General features: G+C 39.7%; 2 protein-coding genes across 8 annotated transcripts in view; one reads left to right on the top strand and one right to left on the bottom strand.

Moving 5' to 3' along the window:
* Window positions 1–19,842, top strand: part of CTNNA3 (catenin alpha 3) — a 577,974-nt gene that overhangs the window by 8,108 nt on the left and 550,024 nt on the right. The window contains exon 1 of one of the 4 annotated variants that reach the window (XM_053388387.1): window positions 16,344–16,432. The exons of 1 other annotated variant lie outside the window; for it this stretch is intronic. The gene's annotated coding sequence lies outside the window, so the exon portion shown is untranslated. Of the gene's footprint in view, window positions 1–16,343; window positions 16,433–17,082; window positions 17,236–19,842 lie in introns of those variants that run through there. 2 more of the 4 variants (XM_053388391.1, XM_053388385.1) reach the window with 2 other exon arrangements.
* Window positions 10–12,826, bottom strand: LOC128413887 (plasma membrane calcium-transporting ATPase 1-like). Of its 4 annotated transcripts, XM_053388382.1 has the most exons (5): window positions 12,409–12,826; window positions 11,924–12,011; window positions 9,510–9,564; window positions 6,798–6,919; window positions 10–3,944 (listed from the first exon to the last, which is right to left on the bottom strand). In XM_053388382.1, the coding sequence occupies exon 5, from the start codon at window positions 3,933–3,935 to the stop codon at window positions 654–656; it is 3,282 nt and encodes a 1,093-aa protein (XP_053244357.1). In that variant the 5' UTR covers window positions 3,936–3,944; window positions 6,798–6,919; window positions 9,510–9,564; window positions 11,924–12,011; window positions 12,409–12,826; the 3' UTR covers window positions 10–653. The 4 variants fall into 4 exon arrangements, with proteins under 4 accessions (XP_053244357.1, XP_053244356.1, XP_053244358.1 ...); XM_053388381.1 differs by having other exon boundaries at window positions 11,924–12,826; XM_053388383.1 differs by lacking the exon at window positions 11,924–12,011.

Below are 19,842 nucleotides of genomic sequence, written 5' to 3'. Positions count from 1 at the left end.
GAGTAAAAATGTTTTTAGCATTTTTATTATTTAATAATATTTGCTTATAAGCAGCTAGCAATAACAAAATGCAAATAAGCTTGGCTTGTTTGTAGTCAGCTCTGTCCCCCTCCATTCAAAGCAGAGCAGCTAAAGAAAGAGTTCAAAATACTTGAGAAAGTAACACATTTCCAAACAGGTGATTGAGGGCATAAGGCAGCTCAGCTAATTGATATCAGTTATAAGTATAAACAGGAGCAAAAGTAAAAAGCTATTGAACTTCTATAATTTATAATATAATACATTTAAGTCAAGAAATATAAAAAAATCACGACACGGCTTTTGGCTTCATCAATCACTTTCCCTCTTTCTGAAGATGGCCTTGGAAAAAAGACATTTAAAGGCTCAAGGTACATTAAAAGTCAGCTAATATAATATTCAGACCCATATATGAAGACATTTTGAAGAGGATTTTATTTTGATTCCTTATGTTGTTTCCTATATCTTCTAGAAAGGTCTATCTATTTTGTCAGAGATCTTTTAAAAAGCATCTCACTCACCAGTATGGAGAAAAAAATCCATCCATTTCTTAATATTGCTAATGTGCACATTACTTTTTTTGAAATGGAAATACAATAACATGTGAAGTTTTCATATTCATTACTCGTGTTGTGTTATGCAGTTTTACTATTTGTTGAATGCACATCTTTATTATATGAGGGCTCGTGAAATGATTTCACTGCTCCGCACTGAACTCGTATTCTAGTCCAGTTCCTGAACCACAGAAACTTACTGCGTTTCAGTTCTTGTTCACCTAAGTCAATCACTGTGTCACCATCCATTTGTTCATCTTCAACAGGTTGTGGTGGTTGACCACCAACTTCCCACAGGAACCCCAGGAACCTATTTGGAATATATACAATCAGCTGCCCCCATAGCAATGTTCCTAGGCCAAAGAAGATTGACCATAGCCACTGCTCTAGTGTAAGACTTGCACAACTAAAGGGCTTCCCTCCGAACTGAACAATGATTAGTTGTGTAATCAATGTTCCCACAAAAACACAACAAAAAATGGAATTTGTGAATATTCCTGAAAAAACATTCCTTTCCCCATGAATCTTGCGCGCATTGACTTCATTAAAAATCTGCATCATTACAAATGTGTTAAAAACAATAGTGTAATGCCGGGTAGGTGGGGCATGTAGTGGTGCAATTCGTCCATTTTCAATATCAAATAATTTTTCACCCACAAAAAGAAGTGCAAAGACAACTACAAGTTGATAAATAGCATGAAACATAATATTTTTTAGCATTGTACGGGAAATAAGAGGTTTATTTCTGCCATAAGGCTTTCGTTCCAGCAGAGTCTCTGTTGGCTTTTCTGTTGCTAGAGCAAGAGAAGCAAGTGTGTCCATAATGAGATTGACCCACAGCATCTGAACAGCTTTCAGAGGTGAATTCTGGGTGACTGCTGCTCCAATAAAAGCAACTACCACTGCTACTACATTAACAGTAAGCTGAAACTGAAGGAATTTGGAAATGCTGTCATATACATTCCTACCCCACATGACAGCTTTGACAATGCTTGAGAAGTTGTCATCAGTAAGAATTATATCAGAAGCTTCTTTAGCTACATCTGTTCCAGCAATACCCATTGCAAAACCAACATCAGCTTTTTTTAATGCAGGCCCATCATTTGTACCATCACCAGTTACTGCTACCACTTGCCTTTGTTCTGTGATATTGCTGTTAATGATCCCTTCTACCAAGTTGTACTTGTCAGCAGGTGAGGACCTTGCAAGCACACGAAGCGTAGGCCAAATCTCGTCAATAAGCTCTTGTTTAATCTTTCCATCTGGACCACGTATTAGTCTATTAAACTCATGCCCCTCTAAGCACTCAAAGTTCTCCCCGGGTTGCAGAATTCCACATTTTGCAGCTATTGCACGAGCTGTGTTAATGTTATCCCCAGTAACCATACGTACAACAATACCAGCTTTCTGACATTTTCTTATTGCATCAGGAACCTCAGGTCTCACTGGATCTTCAATACCTACAACTGCAATACAAGTCATGTCTCTGAAAATATCATCTTCTTTGTCCCAGTTTGGTCCTGAGCCGGCTGGGAAATCTTTGAATGCTAGACATAAGGTGCGAAGTCCCCCAGAGGCCATTTGCGCAATCACATTTTTTATCACATTTTCCTTCTCTTTTTTGGTAAAGGATATAGGTTCCCCAGCAGCATCCAGTATATGGGTGCATTTTTGAAGAAGTATTTCAGAAGCACCTTTGCTAAAGAGTTGATAACTCCCATTGGGGTTTTCCAAAACTGTGCTCATTGATTTCCTTTCAGAATTGAAGGTATATACCTTAAACAATTTCTCTTCTGGTATCTTAGTCCTCATAGCCTCATAATCCTGCTTTAATTCCACAAGCAAGCCCAGTAAAGCACACTCAGTCTTATTGCCAATTTGAAGAGCAAGGCCTCCTTTTTTGTCAGGAGGCAGTATTTTCGAAGTATATGCACAGTTTAAAGAAATACTTTTAAGCAAATAATTCAGCATGGTTGGATGAATTAATTTAGGTTCAGGAACATGTTTATAATGTGTGCCAGCAATTAAAATTTCGACTACTGTCATTCTGTTCATGGTTAAGGTTCCTGTTTTATCTGAACAAATTGCTGTTGCATTACCCATAGTTTCACAGGCATCCAAATGTCTCACTAGGTTATTATCTTTCATCATTTGTTTCACAGAGTAGGCAAGTGAGATGGTGACTGCAAGTGGAAGGCCCTCTGGTACTGCTACGACCAAGATTGTAACTCCAATAATAAAGAACGTCACAATATATTGTATATAAATGGGTGTGCATTCAGCAGTCCAAGTATGCTTCTCAATCACAAAAGTTTGAACTAAAAAATAGACTATTAGAACAGTAACAGTGATTATAGACATTGCCAGCCCTGCTTTTCCAATCTGAACAGCCAATCTTGTGAGTTTTGCTTGTAGAATTGATTTTTCTTTTTTGTGTTTTGAAGTTTGTTCTTTTTCCTTTGTTTCGTTTCCAGCAGTTTTATGAGGGTTGGCTGGCTTTTTATGATTTGCTTTCTCATTATCTTCTCCAACTCCAAGTAAACTGAGGATAATTCCTGTTTGCGAGTTTAAACCTACAGCTGTAATAACCATTTTTCCAGAGCCTTCCATCACATGGGTACCTGAAAGCAACATGGGGTCCTCTGTCAAAGACTTCTTGACATGATCTGATTCCCCTGTGAGGCTGCTCTCATCAATTTTTAGATCATGTCCTTGAAGGAGCAAACCATCAGCTGGCAAAAGGTCACCGTATTTGATCTGTGCAACATCCCCAACCACTAACTCAGCTACTGGCACCTGTACTGACTCCCCTTTCCTGATGACAGTAAATTTCTGTTCCTTTTCAATGCGCTCCTGCAACCCCCTGAATTGTTTTTCCTTACTCCAGTCATTGAAAGCTGTTACCAACACTACACAAAGTACTGATACAAGTATTGCAAATCCTTCAATCCAGTCAGCCTCCGCTTCTTCTTCTTCTTCTCCAAATTCATTTGCATGACATTCTGCAACACTTCCTCCTGGATCATAAAAAGAAAGTCCCAGTGATATAATGGCTGCAATTTCTAAGATGCATAATGTCGTATCCTGCAGTGCTTCCCACATTAATTCCAGGAAAGTTAGGGACTTTTTAGGAGGTATAAAATTCTTTCCAAATACAGCTTTCCTTGCATCTATTTCTGATTTGGAACCAAGTATCCCAAGTGTGGGGGAAGTATTCAGCATTGCACAGATTTTAAAGATGTCACCATAAAGTTCCTTTATTTTCTTCACTGCATCTTTCTTTCGAAATTCCATCAAATGTTGCAACTCTGGGAGAGTGATCTTAAAGTCTGTTGCCTCAAAGTTGACTGGAGTCACCATCATCCTGCCTTCCTGCAGTTTACAATAACAACCCAGAAACTTTTAATAGCATTAAAACAGGGTTAGAGACATATTTTATTGCATTTACCTAAAAAAGGCACTTCTTACAATATTAAAAAGGGCAAACTTTTTAAAAATGGGACAGAGGAAATGAAACTCTTTCTTTTACCATTAGCCCTAGAATGAGGTGTAGCTAGGTGTATCACAAAAACAGGAAAACTATGAGCTTCTCCATAGCTTTGTAAACCCTCCATTAACAGGTGAGGTCAAGGACTCAGCTATACAGCTGCAGATAAAACGTTTTGAATGTGTTGTAAAGTGCAATATACAATTGTGACACTAGATGACGACTGTGAGCTATAGCAAATTCAATGCATTTTTCAAAACGATTTTAAAAAAACTTTTCCACAAATTTTTAATGTGTGTAGATTCCACGCAAATGTACTCCAACAGTGATTTGTGTCAGTTTTCCACAACAACATGTTCCAGATCAGGCTTCCTCAAACTCGGCCCTCCAGATGTTTTGAGACACAATTCCCATCATCCCTGACCACTGGTTCTGCTAGCTAGGGATCATGGGAGTTGTAGGCCAAAAACATTTGGAGGGCTGAGTTTGAGGAAGCCTGTTCCAGATGCTTCTCAAACACAGTAAGTTGTGATTTGCCATATGTTTCAGTGACCTCTCCTAAATCTAGTAAAAAAATCATGTTAATATTTTAACAGCTTTGGGGACAATTATACCCGTACTGGAATGAAAGAAAAACTGCACAAAACTACTAAGAGATGGAGTGATCCTGAAAAATGCTGTTAAATATTTTAGTTATTCTTTATGTATGCAGATGCTCAGATCAGATTCTTTCCATTTCTTGTGAGAAAGGAGCAGAGGGTGAAAACTGACTTGTCTATTGCAATAATACACAATTTACTTATTTCACTTAATATCACTACACATGGTATTATGGTTAGTAATACCCCACAGGTTTACAATGCCCTTCCCACAATCAATTAGAATGTTCCTTGTGTTTTTTACATTATCAGTTTTTTATATATTGAGCAGAACATGCTGGCTCTGCTTTTGGGATAATTCTAACTCACACTGTAAGACACTCTCAAAGGTGTCTGTGTCATATGAGAATGTTTCAATCGGCAAGCAGTGTCATATAGTGGAAGATGACCAACACTGCTCAAACTCACAAACCATGGAAAAAAAACACCTGGCTGTTGCAATTCCAAATCATCAAAATCTTTCTGATTGGTGCATTGAAAACAAACCAGCCAACCAGAAATATCTCCAGAATTCCTTGCCCGTGAATCCAGAAGTGTCAGTAGCAGTATTTTCGGTTTTCAAGAAGGTTTGACACTGACTGCTTACCCATGAATGCTTGGGGAGTGGCAGTTTATGGGCGAGTCATGGTGCCAGATTGCCTGGAGCCTAAATCTGGTCTGCACAGCCAGTGACTGAGCAGGCCAGCTGCAGGGTGCCTGATTCAAACAGGCCAATCAGGAGAGAGTGGAGAGGTGTGGTGATGGAGGCAGATTTGGTGTGGGACGTCTCCAACCAGGTCCTAACCAGAGATTTAGAATGGGAGCTGTGCCTTGCCTCTGCCTCTCTGATCATCGATGGATTCTCCACCTTGTCTAGGATGGTGTGGCCTGGACAGTGTTGGCTTGACACTGGTATTGAATGTTCAGCTGCCGTATTCAGAGTCTGGGAGAATATTTTTCTTGCTGACAAATTGGTTGGTCTGTAGGTTTTCGCCTGCCTCATAGCAATTGTCATAATTTATGGTGGATTAGGCGTGGTGTTTGAATTTTAGCCAAATGAGTACCCTGTTAAAGGGGTCCAGGAGGATATTTATGTCCTGGAGCCAACATAGGGCTGATGAGCCATAGTACCCTTACCTCTGGCGGTCCTAAGGATAGCGCCCCAGTTTGAGTCATAGGGCAACCTTCCATCCAGAGTAACCCAGCTCAGGCAGACTGGCTGATGCAGAATTCATAGCCAATGCCTTTTCCAAAGCCTGCTTACACCTGTAATCAATATGACTGGTGTCATAAATCTTAATCCTTCCTGGGGCTGTCCCGGATGGCCCACATGCTTCTGTGCCTGGGTATGCAATTGCAAATTATGTGCAAAAGAAGCATGGTGATTCTCCTTTCTTCCATGAATAACCACAAATCCAAGCCTAAGATTGCTCTTTTGTTATAATAAAAACTAAAACTGACTTTGACACCTGTGACCTGATCGTATTCACATATGCTTCACTACACTATCAAATGGTGGTGATTCGCTTAAATGGCTACATGGTTTGGAAGCTGAACAACCCAAAATGGAGTGGAAATCTCAAAGTACATCTCTTCCTCTACATACATAGCTACATGCCCAAGAATAAAATTAGGTAGTCTCAGAACCATTAGGACCTGCTACTTCTAACACCCAGAAAAGGGGAATGTGCCGTGTTTTCAGCCAATGCAATAAAAGCAAATCACTTTGCTACGTTTGCAAGGTCTGCAAAATTATTATAAAACTCATAGTTATTACAATTATTGTGTGTGTGTGTGTGTGTTTTGGATTGAGATGACAACACCTCTGGCTCTCTTTTACAATACATGTATATGCATGCTTGTATGTATATGCATGCTTTCATGTATAATGAATATTTATATAGAATATTTCTTTTGCTTTTCTGTGAAGTAGTGATATGGTCAATTTTAGTTCCTCAAAAATGTAATGGGAAATATGCAAACTGGGCCAGGCTACCAGTTCTGTATGAGCAGTAGTTTAATTCAAATGCTAGGCCTGAAAAGGCTTCTTTTCTGAGAATCATTCACAATGAAAATGACTTTTTTTAAAAAATCACATACCCTTAGATAAAGAAATGGGAGAATCCAGTTGTTCCTTATTCACAGAAATATACCTGGATGGCTGCTGTTCTCTTTCCAGTGGCATTTGCCAAATTTCAAGGAAATAGGCCTTGGCTAAAATGCTATAATGGCAAAGCAAAAGATTACTTAGCAATAACGATAGTTCTTAAATTGCATTTTTTTTTTACAAACAGACAATGCAGCAAAGCTAGTCATAATATTACTAATATTATAGATTATAAATAATTTTTTATAAGAGAATCTGACCATCTTATTGCTTGAAGTTAAGATTTAAGCTTTTTTCCTAAAAAACCTATCTCATTGTCTTGGTTAGATATTGTTTCATGCTCCCCATTTTCCAAGGGACAGGAAATTTAAGGGATAGCCTTTTATATGCTCAATTAGACAGTGAGGCAAGAACCCTTTAGATATTTGTAGCACCTATTTATTTATAAATAAAACTTGGGTGACAAGGGGTGCTTCCAGACTACCAATATTCTGCTGTTGTATTTCAATCACATACCAGCAAATTCAGGTTGGGCAATTAAAGTGGATTGGGTGTTCTTGTGCAACAAACGCACTTCCAAAAGTAAAAATAGGAACCTGACATTTTGTGGAATAAGACTTGCTTGATGCTGTGTAATATAAATTCCTTGCAAATATTGTGCAAAAAAATCATGATGAATTCTCAATCAACAGACCACTTGGAAGTGTCTTATTTCTCAAAAACAGTATATAAAATGGCAAACATATGCTTTGACTGTACCACTTTGAACTACAGATGGGGGCTCGTATAGTATGCTAATAGGAGTGAGGGGTAAAGGTAAAAGTAAAGGGACCCCTGACCATTAGGTCCAGTCGTGACAGACTCTGAGGTTGTGGCGCTCATCTCGCTTTATTGGCCGAGGGAGCCGGCGTACAGCTTCCGGGTCATGTGGCCAGCATGACTAAGTGAGTGAGGGGTAGAACCCATCAGATTAAAAGTTAGACACTCTTCTTTTTGAAATCTAGTTTTCTATGTGCAGATAATTATTTTCTGTGAAGGAGAATTCAATTATGTAAGCTTTGTAAAGCTCTTTTTCTGCCAGTTTAAGGCAAAAACTCAATATATTCTTCCTCCTTCCTTCTTCTCTTTCCTTTCTTTGAACTTTCATACACAGCAGTGTTTATTTGTGTGTGGGGGGGTGGAGGTCATAATGTCCTTGGTGCAAAGGAAAAAGGTTGAGTCCACTTCTTGTGGCTGCTTTTGTTTATTTTATTTTAACCCCCCAGATGCATTAATTGCAACAACACATTTAATGTAACCTGTAGTTTGGCCTTTGCCCTCCATCATAGCAGTTACGGTTTGACCTTAATTTGAAACACTTATCAACAGGTAACCAAGCACTGTCAGTTATCAAATTACACAAAACACTAAAGGTAAAGGTAGAGGGACCCCTGACCATTAGGTCCAGTCGTGGCCGACTCCGGGGTTGCGGCACTCATCTCTCTTTATTGGCCAAGGGAGCCGGCGTACAGCTTCCGGGTCATGTGGCCAGCATGACTAAGCCGCTTCTGGCGAACCAGAGCAGCGCATGGAAACGCCGTTTACCTTCCTACTGGAATGGTACCTATTTATCTACTTGCACTTTGACGTGCTTTTGAACTGCTAGGTTGGCAGGAGCAGGGACCGAGCAACGAGCCCACCCTGTCACGGGGATTCGAACTGCCGACCTTCTGATCAGCAAGTCCTAGGCTCTGTGGTTTAACCCACAGCGCCACCCGCTAGCAAGATGATAATTTACCTTTTCAACCACTGGAAGATTACAATTGTCCCTTAGATAATTTATAGTCCATGACATTTATAACTGAATGTGCATATGTAAAATTCAGACATCTTGAAGTGATGTTGTATGTGTTGAATAATACCTTGTCTGAATGCACTATCATGTGGTAAGAGGATGAAACGTAAGCCCTAATGAAAGGATGTAGGACTGCCCTGCCTGCCACACACCTGTTGTTAATCCACCATCTACCTATACAGTGGTACCTCGGGTTACATACGCTTAGACTCCACTAACCCAGAAATAGTACCTTGGGTTAAGAACTTTGCTTCAGGATGACAACAGAAATTGTGCTTCAATGGCGCGGCAGCAGCGGGAGGTCCCATTAGCTAAAGTGGTGCTTCAGGTTAAGAACAGTTTCAGATTAAGAACAGACCTCTGCCTGGCACTTAAAAATAGATAAATATGAAACCAGGCATGCTTTCCTGGGGATAACCTGACACAAAGGGCAGGTGGAAGGACATATCCAAAAAGGCCTGTTCTCTGGATATAATCCTCCAGTCCTCCTGTGGAAGAGGCACACAGATGGCAGTCACAGAGGTGGTCTTTGAAGCGTTATGTTCTACTACAGATATTAATTGACCAATGCTAAGATGATTGCATTATAATCAATTACTGCTGTTAGTGTCATTGCCATTCCACTTTTTCTGCATACATTTCAGCTATAAATTAATTGGGGCAAACTCTGCCATTTATGTTTCATTGCATTCATTTGATAACCTTGTATATTTTTTTCTACTTTTGTTTGAGAATAGCAGTTGTGCATTGGAAGGACCATGCAAGCTTACTCCAGAATCCATTTGTTACTAGAGGTATCACAGGACTCTCTGTTCTTAATAGGCTACTCAAGACCTCAAAACTAAATTATTAGCATAAGTAGTTTGATTACCTGAACAGGGGACCTCAGTCAGCAGAAGGCACTTTAAACTGAAAGAATCAGCATCCTGACAGGTAAAGAGAAAGGAAGTGAGAATAGGAGAGAGATTAGAATGATAGATTATCAACAGCTGTGTAGTCATGTGGACTGAAACAATAATTATAAGATTTATTGCAGGAACAGCTAGGTAAATGTTTCCTATTTGTATGTAGACAGCCAGAGCAGAATTTATTGTCTTCACGGGAAAGAATTCAGTGTCTCTTTCTACAGTAGCTACACATGGGTCCTTACTTTTAATTTTGACAGGAATAGTACTCTGATGGTTTATCTGATCAGGTGAAAGCAGGCGTCAGGGCCCCCTGAAAATTTTCAGCAAGGTGGTGGTTGCATGCCCCCTGTGAGGCATGCTCGCAAGCCACGGGGTGTCCACATGGCATGGCAGCACACCCTGTGGTATGTGCACATGGCATGTTGACATTGTGCAGGCCTAGCCCCCTCAATTGCAGGAGCAAGGCAGTGTGCATGTTTCCATGGCCACTGTGGCATTAATGTTTGTCTTCTTCACTGGAAAATTTACAACCGTGCCTGTTTAGCAAGGAGTGTGCATGCAGTATAAAGCCTGTGCCTTGTTACAAGCTGAAGAGTGAGGACATGAAGGCTCTCATCCTACATCTCTCATGTGGTGGAAGACAGGAAATAGTAGCTAGATAATGAGATGCAGCTGTCGCCAAATCATTAAGGGGCCACAAGGGTGAATTGAGAATACCTGGTCTCCTATTCCCAAGGAGCTGCAACCTTGTTAACATCTTCAAACTGAGCAGTAAGAATTGGAGGTATTTGCAGCACCTACCACCTCCTGGTGGGCTTTGTTCACCCCAAAATCAGTATCTCCTGGCAGCAAGAACTACTGAAGAGGGTGCTGGACTTTCCATTTCTGCATATGAAGTTCTAAAGAGGTGTTACAGCTTTTGGGTGTTGTGAGGGCCCTGATCCTGTTAGGGTTGTGTTTTGGTTGAATGTGGGAATGTGTGCTGCTGCCCCAGAGTGGGACGATAGAGCAATTAAGGGAGACTGACCGCATCTCAAGTGGAAATTGGTGGCTGACTAGGGTGAGAGCTTTATTTCTCAGCCATATGATAACCATATGTGATTGTTAAATGAAGGGTTGGGCGAACGGTGTGAGGTTCTTATTTGGGTTGGTGTAGTCCTAAATTAGATACGATTTTACTCTCACTGTGAGGCTGCCAACGTTTTAGTATACTCTCCCTGTTTTATTTCTGAAGAGCAAACTGGCATCATCAGGAGTAGTTTAAAAATATTGATACAGGACAACAGAACTGGCAGGCTAATGACTTTCAGCAGCAACCAAGTATGTATGGTCTTTTTGTATATGTATTCAGGGGATTGTTGGGGTTGGCAACTGTTAAGAGTGAAGGAAAGGGTGTTCGCATGTGGGTTTGTTTTTGTGTGGGTGAAAGTGCAGGTAGATTGAGATATGGATGGTTAGTAGGTACTGGATAGTGAAATCCTCTTTTATAGATTTTGATGCTCTTATTGTTTTCTACACTATATTTACATTTGCTTGATTTCCTTGTGGCTTGCTTTGCACTTTACAAGTGGTATATAAATGGTAGTAGTAGTAATAATAACAACAACAATATACTACTACTATTCATTTCATTTCTATACCACTTTATACTTTTTTGGGGGGAATCTCAAAGTTGTCTACAGTCTGCGTGAAAACATCAAATTATATAGTATACATCACTGAAGGTAGTTAAATATGTTGCTTTGAGTGTCTAACAAAAAACTAAAATATTTTAAAACATTTTTATTTTATTTTTAAAAAAGCATTACAAAGGAGATCAACTATAGAATGCTGATAGCCTGACTTATTCTAAACAGTGTTTCCTCTAAAACTTTCTATAGCCCATCTGAAGACACAATTCAACCTGCTGCTATAAAATAAAATGTCACCAAAAATTGCTTTAACAACAAAGGCTGGAGCAAGCACATATAGCTCTCCCTACAGCCTGGAGCTAGATGTTTTTAATAGGGCAAATCCAATTGAGTCCCTGGATATCTTTACTCGGACTCAAGTTCTACTGATGTTTAATAGGAATTACTTCCTAGTAAATGTAATTAGGATTGCACTCTTCATTCTATAATATGTACAGGCTGGTAGGCAGCATTTTAGTGACTATGTACGCCTTTCCCAGCTGATACATTCTGCCTGTATCCAATTTCACTCAAATTTATTTCACCATTTTCCATACATTCCTGAACTCTTTTCTCCATAAAAATCAAGCAAAATGTTCTAGTAAAATATTTTCATAGGCAACTTATTGTCAATAGCAGTCTCTTAGCTTGTTTACATTTTTTCAAAAACAACGAATCTATAAGGTCTAAAGTTGCAGATTACATACTCCTTGTTTGTATTCACAAATTCTTTAGATTATCTTCTATGTCTTCCTCCAAAGGAGAAAGGCTCCAAAGGCTCTTATCTTCATTTTTCTCCATTTCCACATATAGAGACAAAGGTATTGCAAGATGGTTGAAAATCAACTTGTTATACTTTACAGTATTTGTAAGCAGTCAGGGAATATTAATAGACAAACTTGGAAACGGGTCTATCTGACTTCTCAAAGGTAAACACTGTGGCAGGGGAAGATCAGTCTTATGTCCTTTTCTACTACGTACTAGATAAAATAGTCAAATCAAACACACAAATCATTATGTTCTGCTTTGTTTTTAGCTAGGGAGGGAGGGGACAGCCTAGCCTGCTAATGTCCCTTTAACAGCATCTTGATATGTGGAATTTGGCAGATTAAGCCAGCATTATCACCTGGTAATGTCCAACTATAACATGGGTGAGTCTAGTTTAAATGGAAGAATTTTCTAGCTGCCGTACCTTGTAAACATTCGAAGCTGTTTTTTCCTGGTAGGGCTCCTGTGTCTTTAACAGCTGCTTGGCTGGCAGAAATTTAGCAAGCAAAGCTTTCCCCCTCATTTCACCTCCATACTGGAAAAACTTCACCAACTAAGTTTCTGCCTGTCAGGCAGCAATAATAGGCTTGTCAGAAAAAGTTGTTAGCTTATTAATCGCCTGCACCTTACACAGCATCCTTAATTATCTAAACCACTGTACAATGCGAACCTGCATTTTTCCTTCTGTTCTTTTCTAGTTCCCTGTTCCCAACTCAGCCCTAGCTCAAGACTTGCAGCAATACTTTGACCTAGCTCCAAGGTTCAAGAAAGACTGTAATAGCTCTATATCTCAGCCTCTTTCATTTCCCCATATCAACCAGTAACTGCTCAAAGTGACAGTTAAAGTAAGATGGGAGCTGGAATCAGAACACTTCCATCAACCAATGACATGTGGCTTATGGTTACATTTCTTTTAGTTCTGACTCTGTTTGATACCCACATGCTTATAGGGCTTGTTTCTTGGAACAAATCAAGGTGCTGGTTTGGGCCTTTAAGCTTGCTATTCTGGAAACAGGGTATTTTATGTACTACCTTATCCCATATGAAATGACCCAATATTAGGCAGAAGAGAGGATTTGGTCTTTACTATGGTTGCCAGTATGGTGTTTCCACAAATGAAACTACACTAATGGGAGAAGCTACAATTGGCGGACTTTCCTCTTTTGGGCTGCTTTTACAAGTCCAAGGCCTTATATAGGGCCTGGCCATGGCACTTAACCCCTCCCCCCTTCATTCATGGGATGAAGGTGCATCCTGCACATTTTTGTCAGGTGAGGCTTTTCTAGATATGCAAAAACTTTAAACAGCAGTGATAACTTACAGAATTCACTTTCACAAAATGTGGTGACAGTCACCAGTTTAGGTGGCTTTAAAAGTGGATTAGGCAAATGAAAGAGGATAAGGCTATCATTTGTTACTAATAATGATGGCTATACTCCAGGAACAGATACATGTTAAATTCCAAATGCTGGAGATCATGAGTGGGGTGAGTGCTGTGGTGCTTCCTATAGGCATCTGGTTGGCCACTCTGAGAACAAGACACTGGACTAGACAAGCTTTTCGCTTGATCCTACCAGGCTCTTTTTATCTTTCTTTACAAAGTTATGGAAAAATGGCACCAACTAAATTTCTTCGTGTTTGGTAAATGATAAAAGTTGAGAGCCCTGCAAGAAAAGCAATGTTGGTAGCCCAATGAGATTTGTGTGTGTGTGTGTGTGTGTGTGTGTGTGTGGCAGAAAGGGCCTATCCTGCCTGCTGGACTTCTTGTGAGTGTTTTCTTTAATATGTCATTGATGCAGCAATAGGGCATTAGAGGTAGTTTTATACTGGACCATCCATACATCATTCCTCTTTATTACTTCTGGTGATGCTTCCCCAGAGTTACCATATTGTTCTGAATTGGGGCGGGGACAGACTCCCCAAATGGGCGCGGGTGGTGTGGTGGTCTAAACCACAGAGCCGAGGGCTTGCCGATCAGAAGGTCGGTGGTTCAAATCCCCGTGATGGGGTGAGCTCCTGTTGCTCGGTCCATGCTCCTGCTAACCTAGCAGTTCAAAGTGCAAGTAGATAAATAGGTATCGCTCTGGTGGGAAGGTAACAGTTTTTCCGTGCGCTGCTCTGGTTCACCAGAAGTGGCTTAGTCATGCTGGCCACATGACCCGGAAGCTGTACGCCGGCTCCCTTGGCCAGTAAAGCGAGATGAGCGCTGCAACCCTAGAGTCATCCGCGACTGGACCTAATGGTCAGGGTTCCCTTTACCTTTATCTTCCCCTAATATACATTTTAATGCAATTTTGCCTAATATTAGCTTTTTGCAAAGCAGTTTCCCTTAACAGAATGCACTTGCTATTTTCATGAGTATATACATTTTTATGCATACTTCACCTTGGTATATGCATCTTTGTACACGTTACTTTGGTGAAGAACTGCATTGCAAAATTCAGAGAAGTGTGAATTTTGAAGGATGGCTGTGTTTCATTTTGTAAATTGCTTTGGAAAGTATGAATTAGGTAAAAAAGGTAAAGGTACCCCTGACCATCAGGTCCAGTCGTGACCGACTCTGGGGTTGCGCGCTCATCTCGCTCAAGAGGCCGGGAGCCGGCGCTTGTCCGCAGACAGCTTCCAGGTCACGTGGCCAGCGTGACTAAGCCGCTCCTGGCGAACCAGGGCAGCACACGGAAACGCCGTTTACGCCGTTTCCCGCCGGAGAGTGGTCCCTATTTATCTACTTGCACTGTGAGGTGCTTTCGAACTGCTAGGTTGACAGGAGCTGGGACCGAACAACGGGAGCTCACCCCGCTGCGGGGATTCGAACTGCCGACCTTCCGAACGGCAAGTCCTAGGCACTGTGGTTTAACCCGCCTGAATTAGGTAGGTTTCCTTTAAATGCAAACTGAATCAAATTTCTCTCCTATCCCTACCAGAGGGTCCTTAGTGGTAGATGATGTCTTCTTTGTTTACCTCTATCTCTATCTTCCCACAGGGCAGTTGTTGGTAGATAGCCCTCTGTGGAGAACCCAAATAAAGTAGACTCCAAGGTTGTGTTTGCCTTTCTGCCTCTCTTTCTCTCCTGGAATTTTTCCACAAGGCAGTAGGTGGTAAAAGACCTGTGAAAGGGGAGAGAAAAGTCCAGGTGGTACAGCTCAGATATCTTCCTTTCTCTCCTGGAATCGTTCAACTTGTGGTAGATTTAGCTAGCAGCTGAAGTGGTAAAGGCTTAAGAACATAGATTATATGACAAAAGGGTGGCGGGGGGAAAGAATTATATTTTTTGCTGAAGTTTAAAGAACAACTTGATAGGTTTTCAAAAATATAAAAATATGCCATAAAAAGACAGTGTGCAATTCCTCACAAGTGCCACTGAGATAAAGGAGGTTCAAGTGATGAAGGATAAAACACATAAAAATGTAATCTAGGTCAAAGTATTGTAATTGCTGGTTTCAAAGTAAAAAAAGCTATAATTTTTGGTGAAGGTTGTAAAAGTCTCAGTTAAAGACAGGGCTCTGGAAATACCATTTTGTTTATTTGGTTTTTGAAAAACAGGAAGGCATAGTTTTTATGCCTTAAACTATTACGTATGGTGTCATAGGTCAACTGAACAGGACACTATGCTGACATTAGCTAGAACAGACATGCTGTTGCTTTAAATTGGCTTAGCTTCATTAAACTCTATAGAACTATAATATTTTATGCCAACTATTTTACAACAGCCAGTTTGCTGTTATGGGAGAATACACCATATTTTCCATTCCAAGAAAAACTGTAAAAATTTCACAGATAACAAGTCTCTTGCATTCTAAACATCTTTCCTGCATAAGGGCAAATTAAAGAAAAAATATAGTCACATTTTTTTGGTGGTGCCTATAAAACATGATTTGTGTTTTATGTATTGTCTCAGTAACAAACAAGAGGCTAACAAATAACATTCCTAGCGTTGCGCTGACATCAACTGATGATGACGACGTGTGAGAAATATAAAATTAAGAGCTAACTGCAACTATAAAACATATCCTGCCAAGTATGCCTTCACACTGTCTTGGCCTCCTAAGAGATTTGGTGGTTTTATGTGCACTTCTCTTTTACTTTGTGTTATAGCAAGGGTTGCCAATGTGCTGCTCTCCAGCTCATATGGACTACAGCTCTCATCATCCCTTACCATTGATCATGCTGGCAGGAGCTAACGGGAGTAGTAGTACATGACATTGGTGGGGGTTGAGTGGGAAAGGCACCAGTTGTTAGATTGGATTCATTATTCCAATATAGAGCTCTGTTTTCCTTCTTGATAGAGAATGAAATTCCTACAGCAGGACTACCACCACAGCTGGGTGGAAATTTCAAATGCCTGTATCTATATCAAGATAGACAGACAGATAGATAGATATTCTAGCTTGGCGAGGGAGACGGGACCCTGAAGCTGAATAGAGAAAACATGAAGATGTCCTATAAAAGTGAGTGAACAGAGAAGGCTGTTCCACGGTCAGTGCTCAAGGTGGAAGAAGTCTGAGGACTCTAAAGGGAAGTGTTGAAATTTCATAGTCATTCATTCCATCATATACAAAGGGGCAGAACCTGCTCTAGATGCCCGCACAAAGGAGAGCAATTAAGTAAAATGACTGTCAGGGTTGAGTACTGTTTCTTACCAACATACTTCTGTTTGGAAGTGGGTGGAAGACAAAATACATCTTATGAGTCAGATGCAATATTCTGTGGGTTGCCACATGGTGCAGAAAAGAAAAAATAACAACAATAACATTGCAATCCCAGTGCAGTGGGTGAGAACCTTATGAATCCCTTCGCTGTCCTCTTTGAAATTCTGAGTCATTGCTTTGAGGCTGAGACTGGCATTTGACCAAATTGTAGGAGAGAAGAAAAGGGGGGGGACACACCAATAATCTGGAAACAAAGACAGTTTTCTCTTGGCAAAACAAGGCATCTTTTATCCAGGTATGTTCCATGTAGACTAGAAGAATTATGTTCTTTATTTTTATTTTTTCATTATTTGTCCAAGAGTTTGTATAGTATTGCTCTCTATAGCTTTAAGGAGTGCCCATCCCCCCCCCCCGAGAAGTCCCTATGGCCCTGCTGTCACTTACCCTGAAATACACTGCAGCGCTTGTCAAGCTTTCTGTTTGCAGATGTATGATAAGCCAAGTAGTGAGCTATAATAGCTGCACTGAACTTCTAAACTTTGGGAGAATTGCCTAGACATTGGTTCAGCACTTGAACGGCAACTGTTTGTATTCTGAAATAGGTGAGTGTTGTAGCATTGCACCTTTAAAAATCTTTTGTCACAAATTACCATTCAGTTGAGTTCTGTGACTGAAACAGACTAGCTGTTTTTTTTAAGGCAAGTGAGAACATATAGTGCACACATGTACTAAGGAACTGTCACTCATTAGCTGAGTTGACAGTACTCCTGTTAAAGTTGCAAAAAACTTTAAACTCCTGAAATGTCAATTTTTGTTCGTTCATTCATTATACAGAAAGAAAAAACCAAAGTGGCTTTACACATTGCTTTGTACTAAAATTCTGTAGGTGTAGTTATTCCATCTAGTTTTAAGAGAAAGATTTATTAGGAATTACAGCACCTAATAATATTCTTTCTGTCTCAAGTGCATACAAAAATAAGCTCTTAAAATTTAAGATTTTGTATATCCTGTGCAAACTTCACCAAGAAGATTCAAATTCTGAAATCAATAAATTATAGAAATTAGGTATTTCTGAACATAACCTAATTTTGTACAATTTATTGTACAGCTCTGGAGATCTAGTTAGCTAAGGAACCCAGAATTTATGTGCAAGAATAGTGGGATGATATTGACGAAATATTCAAAATACTGACTTCGTATTTCAATTGTATGCACGCTTGGGAGTAAATCTCATTGAAATCAAGAATCATGTGTAGGTTCTGACTATGTGAACATTGGCAAAATATGTGCCTGCCTATAGCACTTGTAATTTGCAGGGAATTGGAAGATGTCAAAAAGTATTCACTACTTTTGGAACATTATTGGAATTGGTTTATAAAGCAGAATCTCTCTGGGCCTGTGGTAACACAGATTAAAAACAATTGGGAGCTTTCCACTAATTGCATAGTTATTTTTACAGGTCTATATTTAATCAAGGAAGGAAACATTACACATGTTGCATCTCTTTAGTTTTTGTGTCAACTTCCAAGGCACTTTATCAAGCATTCAGTATTAAGACTTTATAGTGTATGTTAAGTTATACCTTTTGTGTTGATTTATTGTTATGAAAAAGCTCACATTTTATTGAGTTTTCACAGTTTTGCCTTTAAGATATTAACTGATGTTTTGATGTATTGTACTAGTAAAAAGGTAAAAAAAAATACTAGTATAATTGTGCAACAATGATCTTGAGTAAAGCATGTTTACTCAGAAATAAGCCCAACTTAGTTCAATAGCAGTTACTTCCTAGTAAGCATGCATAGAGTTGTACAATTACTATATTAATGTCTTTTGTGATAGGCTGACACAAATCCTTTCAAGGCTGTTCTAGCCAAATAATTGTGTTTTATATGATGGCCCAGTTATTGATTTTTTGGCTCCAGTTGGAAGAGCAGCCAACTGTGCTAAAGGCTCTGTTTGAGAAATAACACTCTGAAAGAGGTTAGTAAAGGCCATGTCAAATAAGTAATTGAGTAGGAGAATTAATTAAAGTCATACATGGCAATAACTCAGTGATGTTACCTAGCTTTTCTAGGTGTGGATTCACAATCAAATGATAAATAGTTCAATATCTTTGTCTAATGGTACAGGATGTTAACACTTACGAATCCATGTCCAGGAGAATCTGACAACTGATGTTCCCGTAGTTCAGCATATGAGAAACATATCACATAAGTGAAAGTCTGAGGTGCCATTTTTTTGTTAACTGAAAAGGACTGAGCCATATGCTAGTATTTACCAGAAGTGATGCAACACTTGTCTACGTGACAAGAATAAATACACCAGCGGGATAAGGAGGCTGCCAGAATCAGAGTATAAAATAATATTGTTGAGATAAGTGAATGAGAGATAAAAGCCATATCTATATATGCTAAACAGGATTTATCCCCAAATATCTCTGAGGTTGCAACATTATGGTTTATATGTCTTGTGATCCTGTCTGACGTGAAGAATTATATTTCTGCATAAGTTTACTTGCTCACCTTCTAATTATGTTCTTGCCTCCCATAGTATGCTGGTTGGAAATAATGTCTGGTTGCAAGCTGGCATCATTGTAGTAATGTCGGGTACTTATATGTGGCAGTATGACTATAGGCTGGTCCAAGCAAGCAAGAAACAGCAGCAGTACTGGGATGGGGGTCTCTACTAATGTGAATGGGGCCATAGAAGGACAACACAACAATAGGCATCTACAACTATTTCATAATAGTGTTGTTTGGATTATTTCTAAGGTGTGGTGCAAGGAAGGGCAGCAATTCCAGAGAATGGACCTAGTGCAGATGGAGACTTAGTTGGAAAAACCATACATCTACCAGGAGAGATTACAAATAAGGCTACAATCCTAACCCTACTTACTTTGGAGTAAGCCCTACTTACCTCAGGAGGACTTCTTTCTGAGTAGATACGGTTAGGATTACACTGTAAATCTATTATTTTATAAAGTCTGGAGCTCAGCAATTCTCACTTTGGCTCAAGAATATAATTCTGACACTTGGAAGTTTCCATCTTCTACCTTCTGAAGTTGGTGTAGTTGTCTTCTTGTGCTGAAACGTATGCACCTGATCCTATGGCCAGTGGTAGAGCATATTTTTTTGCATTCATTCCAGTCATTGTAGACAATACTGAGCTAGATTAACCAGAGGTTATGTATAAGTGTAGTTGAATTCATT

This window comes from Podarcis raffonei, chromosome 5, assembly GCF_027172205.1.
Source record: "Podarcis raffonei isolate rPodRaf1 chromosome 5, rPodRaf1.pri, whole genome shotgun sequence".
Lineage (NCBI taxonomy): Eukaryota > Metazoa > Chordata > Lepidosauria > Squamata > Lacertidae > Podarcis > Podarcis raffonei.
Note: the sequence above shows the minus strand (reverse complement) of the source record. Positions and strands in the feature narration are given on the sequence as shown.